Raw genomic sequence first — 7,943 nt, forward strand, 5'->3', positions numbered from 1 at the left:
GGGTCACTCCATACTGTAGAGCAGAGCATCTCCATTCATTCTTCTTTTTCCAAGCTTCTTGTGAGAATGGATTAGCTGTGGTGCTAATGGTTGTGCAAATGTGTAGCTTAAGAGGAGATGTACTTTCTCTGATGAAAAAGTTCAAAAGTAGGTCAAAAATAAGGGCCAGTACTCTCATCCTGCTGAATGCAGCTCCTGACGGTCTCGGTTTCCTCAAATTTAGCACAAGTGGATGGGAGCAGAACAAAAGCATTTTCAGTGGGGTTGGGCACCACTTACCTCAGAACTAGGTTGTGTTCTTCTTGAGATATCATCAAGATCTCAGGTATGTGCCTTAAAATCTTTAGTCCTGTGAAGGTTAGTGGTGATTTTCTTTTTTTCCATACCTGGGCTTCTTCAAGTCTGACAGGAAATCCCTAAATTTCATTTAAACACCTTTTCCTATATATAATAGGGCTTGGGATTCAAAGGAATTCATTCAAGCATGCTCTCCAAATGGCATTTAACTTCCCAAGAAAAAACAGCAACAGGAAGAGTTGTTTTAATTAGCACATGAGCTGTGCAGCAGCTAAGCTATTCCACCTCTTCACTGTTGTAAAAGGAGCAGATTTCTTGGTAGCATGAGGCGAACAGAGAAGAGGAATTGTGTTCTGCTCTCCATATGCTGCACAGCCCCATTCATGGGCAAGGTGTGAATGGGAGGTGATTTGTAGCCGCCTGCCACTTGTTCAGAACAAGCTTCTGTTGTTCTCCAGGCTGAAAAGAAACCCAGCTCCCCTCTACGGCCCTACTGCAGTGCAACAGGTAGACAGCACCCTGCAGAGATTTTAATTTCAACCATAAGGGATTGCAAAGAAAATTTAGTTTTTAATTTGCATTTTAAAAAGGAATTACTGGATGTCAGGCTGGAAAAAGAGATCCCTGATTTCCCCGGACATGATATTTCTTGACTGAAAGTCCCAAGGAAACCCAGTTTTCGAGAAACCTTTGAAAGTACACCTCTTTTCCCTCTGTGTGGTCAGCCTTAAACTGATGCTGGACTGGATTTTCAGCTCCAGTGCCCCTCTGGGGTCCCAAAGTGGGTCCACCACTGCACTCTGATGTGGTGTCTGGAAACAGACACTGGGCCCCTCCCTGCTCTGGTGCTCCTCAAGATACACTCTGTTTTGTCAGAAGGCAGAGTTGAACACAGCCCAGCACACTAAGGCTTACACACTGGTCGTGTTGGATAATGAAATGATGTGGCCTGAGAAACACATGGTGAGGGTGAGTGATTTCATGACCTCTTCCAGCCCTTGAATGTGTCAGCACAAGCTGTGAAGAAAAACCCAAGCTCCAGACAGCATTTCCCTGGTAATGAGGTTCAAGTGATGAGTGATGTTACAGAGGCTGTACTTCACCAAGAAATTGTTCAAGAGAAGAATGACCCAATTACAAAGAGCTGGGCCAGGCAAGGTGAGGAGCATCTCTAGGGATTCCAGCTACAAAGGCAGACCATGTCTGCTGGAAACTGCCCTGCAGTTCCAGAAGTGGGAAGTGACAAGCTGATTTGAAACAAATTTTGGTCAGAGTATCCGAGCATGCAGATCTTGTACATGCATTACAACAAAAATTTTCCTGTAATTATTTCGCACTCATTAAAAAAATTATTAATTTCAAGTGCCTGTCCAAAAATAGATGAGCGTCTGCCTTAGAATTATAACATGGAAGTGATTGAGGTCCAGCTCGTGCTCACTTCACTGCTTTGTGGGTTATAATGGCACAAATCCTCAGCAGCTTGGTTTGATGTAGCCCTGCAGCAGTCATTTTATCTGTTCTATTGCACCAGCTGGGGATCCAGCTTGGAGCTTCTCAACAAAAAATGTTCAGACAAGTGAAACATCAGTGTCTAATCACCATCTAGTAGGAATGGTTTCAGACCTCTATAAATGCGCATGTGTATGCATATATATGTATATATATAAAATATATATATTCTACTGTGCAGAATGCACAGATGTAAAAGAGTAATCCAGGTTAGCTGTTAAAAATTACCTGTACATTTTGAAAGTATTACCTTTTTTATTTTTAGTTTAGCATGTAAGGAGTCTGTCCTATATTTGTAGAGGAAATTTTGTTCAGGGTCCTCCTACCCAAAAATCCAGGGGCCTCCTTGAGAGTTTTGATGCCTGTTCTCAGTGTCAGGCTCCACAGGCACAGCACAATGCAAGCCAGCAGGTGCTGACCTGCAGGGTTTGTCCTCTCAGCAGGATTCTGCGTAGAAATAGAGGTTTTCTAGTGCAGGATCAGTTGCAGAACTGGAGGATGGACACACAAGCCACTACAGCAACATCCCCGGAGAAGGCAGTAGCAGTAGGCAGGAGTGAGTGTGTTGGTGTGCACATGAGGCAAGAAGGGTTATTTTGTGATGGATGTGCTGCCACAGGGACAAGGAGTCAAGTGGGAAAGAGGCAAGCAGAGATGTCAAAGGGAGTAGTGCTGTGATGACAAGGCAATAAAAATAGCAGGTGACCCACTTATCTCTCACTTGACTAATTCTTATCAGCAGGTCAGCTGAGAAAGCGTTTTTTCAGTGCTTTTGTGCAGTATAGGTCCTGTGGTGAGGGGAATGGAGTCAAGACTAATACTTTCTCTTCACGAAGGCACTGCCTGGCCACCTGGAGGGACCTTTTACATCATCCTGTAATAGGAGTTTGGCCTCACCAGGCGATAACCATTACACCTTAGCAGAAGTGCTTTGAAAAAATATATCAAAAGTAGTAACTGTGCCACTTTGAGGGATAAGGACTTTTTCATGGTAATCTTTCCCAATGTGTGGCTGTCATTTCTGCTGTATTCAGCACAAACTCTTCTAATTTCTCCTGTCGCAAATGTAGGAAATGTATTTGGAGTCAGCAGAATGCCAGCAAGGGCCCAGGTATGATGCCTGAGGAGCAGTTCCCCTCTTCGTGGCTGTTTTGCCCAAGGCGATCTGCAAACCATCCGGCTTCTTTCCACAGGGAGTGGGACTCTGGGGCCTGCTATCACAGGACCTTTTGTTTGCTTTGGAGAGCGAAACATGCCCTGTGCTGCCGAAAATGCTGTGTGATTGAGGTTACAAATGTTAAAGAGGTGCTGTTCACTTTGCATGCTGTCTAGGATTTTTGCTTTCTTGCTTAGCTTGTGCCACGCTGAGGACATGCTATCTAACAAGCCCTTGAGTTTCTGGAATATAACATGATGAAACTAATTAAAAATTTCCTCCCAATTATCCATTTCTTACTCATTATCGGAACATGTGAAAGGTTTTCACTCACTGAGCTGCGTATTTGTTTATTTCTTTAGGCTGTGACTCATCGCTGAACCTGACATCTCAGAAAGCCACAGATGCACTGGACAGTATCTTTCAGTCCCTCAGGGATATTACAAGAGTTCGAATGCACATGAAACAGTTTAATTCCATACATAATCCAGGCAGCAACACCCACCAGGCAAGTGGATCTTTCTTTTCGCTGTGTATGTTATTTCGCTAGCATACTGTCAATATTACAGCAGTGGTTTTGTTGATGTGCTAATACTATATGCATTCTGCCCATGTAAAAGAAATTTATAATTGACCTAATTATCAAGAATTTCCTCAAGTCCTTTGCCCAAACTTGGGCTTGCCCATTTCAATGTCTACAGTTAATTATCTGAGGAAGAAATCTGGGCTTTGCTCTGCAGCACTGTGGTAAGACAAAACATGCCTGTGAAAGGCAGGGCTAGGTCTTGGTGGTTCTTGACTAAGACCTATCAGGGCATAGCAAAGCAGGATTTCCACATCCATATAGCGACTATATTCCCATGTATTTTATATTTCATCCCTATGAGTGTGAGAGGCAGACCCATTTGTAAATAGGTGACAAATGGAGCTTCTGTTTCTAAAATAGGAACACATGAACTGTGATATTACTTTAGGTCATCAGGACTAATAGACCATGTTTTTCTTTCTCTCTGTCTCCCCCAGAGTGTTTTACCTATTTCAGTTAAAAATAGAGTTTTACAACGGAAAGCGGTGATTTAGAGAGAGACCATAAAACTTGATTCTAGCCTCGAGCCAGAAAAAAATTCCTCCAAACTCATAACAGTGCTGTGGGCCAGCAAAGGGATGTAGTTCAAATTAAGCATTGCTTTCTAAGAACAGTAATCATGACTGTTGCAAAATGTTGCTGGAAATCTAAGGAGGGGAAAACCTGTTCCTGAAGTCTCCTAGCAGTCAGAACCAATCTGGTGTCCAAAATGGGGAAAACTGTTAAACATTTAATACAGTTCAGTGTGGGGGCAGTGAGATGATAAGAAAGGTTTCCTGAAAGTGTAGTTAGCATCAGTATGTTCTTTGCACATAATCCTCTAAGCAGAGGTTGTCTGCTTAGAGACAAGAGCTGGAACACAGCAAGGATATATTCACACAGTGCAACCCCTTAATCTGGCCATGTGATCAATTTATTTGCTTATTCAATTTAATTGAATTTAAATATTTCAATTATTCAATTTAATTGCTTGAATAGGGTGAACCTTCTGCTGAGGGAAGTCCAGGAGGTTTATAACAGTAGAAATAAGCAGGCAGTACACGATTGTCCATCATACATACATCTCCCTACCAATGGGCCTCTCTGTTGACTGGCAGGTGTTAAATGCATGGGCTATGTGCGATCACTTTAGCTCCTCTGAAGAAGTAGTGCCCATCCTATGACCTTACACATTCCCAGCTCTGCCTAGTGCTATGGGAATGGGTTTAGCCTATACATACTTTTTCACTAACATCTGTTAGAAGCTGAGAAGGCTCCATTTCTTCTTAAGAATCAAGAAAAGGTAAATAAGTGGGAACTTAGAAGGACTTTTTATAAAGCACTGAAGTTTGTATGTCTTATATAAAATGACAAATATTTTCATCAGGTTATCAAGGCAGTTCATGTAGTAACCATGCAAGAAGAGAGTATTTTTTTTGCCTGTTATTGAAACTACTTTCATCTTGATCTAAGTATATTTCTCCCTTCCTCCTTCTCTTCCTCTGTATCCATTCCTCCTTCCATCCTTGGCTCTCCTTTTCTCATTCTTTTTCTTTCTCTCTCTTTCTCTCTCTTCTTTTTTATAATCTTGTCTGAGATGTAGCCATTGAGGTTTCTAACAGATATTTTAAACCCAATTTGTGCCCACCAAAATCTAAAGTTGATAAAAATTTCATTCTGAGATAGAAATTAATGCAGCTATTGGAGGTTTTACAGAAATAAAAACACCTTAAAAATTTAATAGATTAATTTCAAATCATAAAATATTTTAATAATATTTGAAACTATCACAGTTAAAAAAAGTAAGTGATCATACTATCTGCATTTTAGTATCTGCGTAGCCTGACTGGATTGTTTTGAAGGGCACTGAGTTTTGGTGCTGAAAATTCAGACATGCAAAGTCACAGCACATTTTTAACATCTTTTGAGTACATAGTTTTGTCTGAAGTCAGATGCTATTTTTCCTTTAATTTTGTTCAGTAAGCCTCTCTGTTAAACTGTGATTTGATCTCTGCTCCTAAAATATTTCATTCCTGATGTTTTTCTGTTCCTCATCTATGAAGATACTAAACAGATTTTTATACATTGAATTTCATGACTGCATGTGTATTTTCAAACAGTTGTTTATTGCGTGACTAGATTTGACAGAAATCTTAACATGTTCTAAAAGATCCTGCAGCTCATGTGTGCTGTAATTTGCTTTGTTGGCTCAACTAAAAATTATGCACATGTTGTGAGAAGAACTAAATGAGTTGTATAAATCTTTGTTGACAGGATTGTATTAAAAAACTGTAAGTTTTGTTTCTCACTGTAAAGTGTTGGATGAAAAACATTTCTTTAATGACTCCAGAAAATTTTAGTTTCAAGCCAAGTGGCTTGCTTTTTGTTTTCCATCTCATTTTTACTTTTATTTTGCAAGATGTCTCTTGTAGATATCATCTTTACAAAATTAATGATTCCCCTAAGAAATCTAGGAGATGATATATACCTGGGCTAGTCCCAAAGGAAAACAAATGTGCTAATTTGAAAGCTGCTAATTTTCTAAGACAGTTGCACTTACTGAAGTGGTTGTGGTTCTGTTGCAGTTTGGGCGAAGTTAAAAGCAGCAAAACAAAGCTCCAAGTGTAAACCAAGTGAGCTCGAATTTTCATTAAGAGTGTTTTTCCAAAAGACTGTGAAAATTTTATCTTAAAAACTTTCTCAGGATGGCAGAGAGGTTTAAACATTAGTGCACAAATGTGGAAATTACTAGGCTACTAATTTATATTCAGCGTGGGTTTATGGACCCTAAAGAGGATGCAAGGTTGATCCTTTGGGAGTAGATCTTCCAGCATGCTGACCATTTGTACTGTTACATTTTCCACTTTTCCTGGTCCCTAACTTCTCCGAAGCTCTGACAATGCATGGCAGTGGGAGGGTTGTTTGTCCTGTTTTTCTCCAAGTTTTCCACAGGCGGAAGTATTACGTGGAATGCCATGGCCATAGAAGCTAAAGGACTAACAGGGACTCCTTAGCTCTGCTCTTCCATGAGGGGCAAACAGGCAGGTTGGTCTCTTCCCAGCCCTGCTGATATCCAGACTTCAGTGGGGACATGACATCCGTGGGAAGGCAGGAGTGGTCAGTAAGCCATCCCTCCTAAAAATCCCTGTTTAAGTGTTTATAAAATCATTATAAAGGGAATGAGATCTGGGTGCATAATGGGCAACAGAGTCTAATCCCTGTTGTTATCTGTTTCTGCACTACTTCCAAAAAGATTCCAGATAAACTAGAAGTCCCCCTTCCTTCCTTGCCTCTCTTTACTGATTTAATACACATAGGACAGAGTAAATGTGTGACTGTCTTCCAGTCCTTTCAGTTTTATGTTTTGCTGGTGCACACTGTTTGCAGTCAAGGTCACAAACTCTCTGAGTGGTTTCCTTTATAGGATGATGATTTTCATAACCTTTAATGGAAATAAAATACTGAGCAGTTGCACCAAGTCTAAACAGGTTTATTCACAAGACCTTGTTCTTTTTGTGCAGGCTTCTTACAAACCACTGCTGAAACAGGTCGTGGAAGAGATCTGTAATCCTGATCGACTTGATCCTGTTGATATTGAGCATATGTCATCAGGCCTCACTGATCTCCTTAAAACTGGATTCAGCATGTTCATGAAGGTAAGCCAGCCTTCCCAAGCTGATCTTACAAGATTTTCAGAGCATCCTATGGCAGTAGCTGATTTTATGTATTTGAGTTGATATTGTCCAGCAGAACTTAAGGGGAAGTTAGGAGAGTTAAATCCTTGCTGAGAGACTGAGGGCTTGAGACACCACTTTGCAGGTACAGTGCAGATAGGTAGTGCCTGCTGAACAAAACAAGAGGAATGCCGGTTCATTTAACCTACCTGGATTTCCAAAAGACATTCCACAAGGCACTCATCAGAGGATTTTAAGGATACCAAGCAGTCTTGAGGTAGAAGAGAAGTAAGGATGAACAGTCTGGTCTCACAGTGGATGCAGGAGAAGCTTCATAATTTAATGCCTTTTCTATAACTTGATATAGTTCAATTTGCAGTAGGGAGGAAGGAAACCTAGTTAGAATTTGCTTTGTAAATGCTCTTAGCATGTCTTAAGACAGTCATTCTACAAGAATTTACTCTGCTTTACAAATTAGCCTATGTTAAGTGTTCGCTAAATATTTACAGAGATGAAGTGTGGAGCAGCTATCACGCTGTACATTCCACTTTGTCCTACTGCACATCCTGACTTCTCCATTGAAAACAAATCCAAATTTACATCAAGCCACATCAACACTATGGTTAGGAGTACAGTCTGTTTCTGTACCATGCCCACTGTTCTTCTTCCAGTATTACCACCACCATCCCTCAGCACGGAAGAGGCATCAGCAAACTGTGTTAGGCAATGGAGGCAAATTGCA

The 7,943-nt window shown here is 40.8% G+C and overlaps 1 protein-coding gene across 1 annotated transcript in view; it reads left to right on the forward strand.

Moving 5' to 3' along the window:
* Nucleotides 1–7,279, forward strand: part of LOC114070314 (sec1 family domain-containing protein 2-like) — a 95,493-nt gene extending 88,214 nt beyond the window's left edge. The window contains exons 2-3 of the mRNA XM_027907653.1: nucleotides 3,325–3,470; nucleotides 7,049–7,279. Of these exons, the coding sequence (XP_027763454.1) occupies nucleotides 3,325–3,470; nucleotides 7,049–7,264 (362 nt within the window). The 3' untranslated portion in view covers nucleotides 7,265–7,279. The remainder of the gene's footprint in view (nucleotides 1–3,324; nucleotides 3,471–7,048) is intronic.
* The last annotated feature ends 664 nt before the right edge of the window (nucleotides 7,280–7,943 follow it).

The sequence above is a fragment of the Empidonax traillii genome, unplaced genomic scaffold (assembly GCF_003031625.1).
Source record: "Empidonax traillii isolate 1590-97213 ecotype Southwest subspecies unplaced genomic scaffold, ASM303162v1 scaffold1513:size130047, whole genome shotgun sequence".
Classification (NCBI taxonomy): Eukaryota; Metazoa; Chordata; class Aves; order Passeriformes; family Tyrannidae; genus Empidonax; species Empidonax traillii.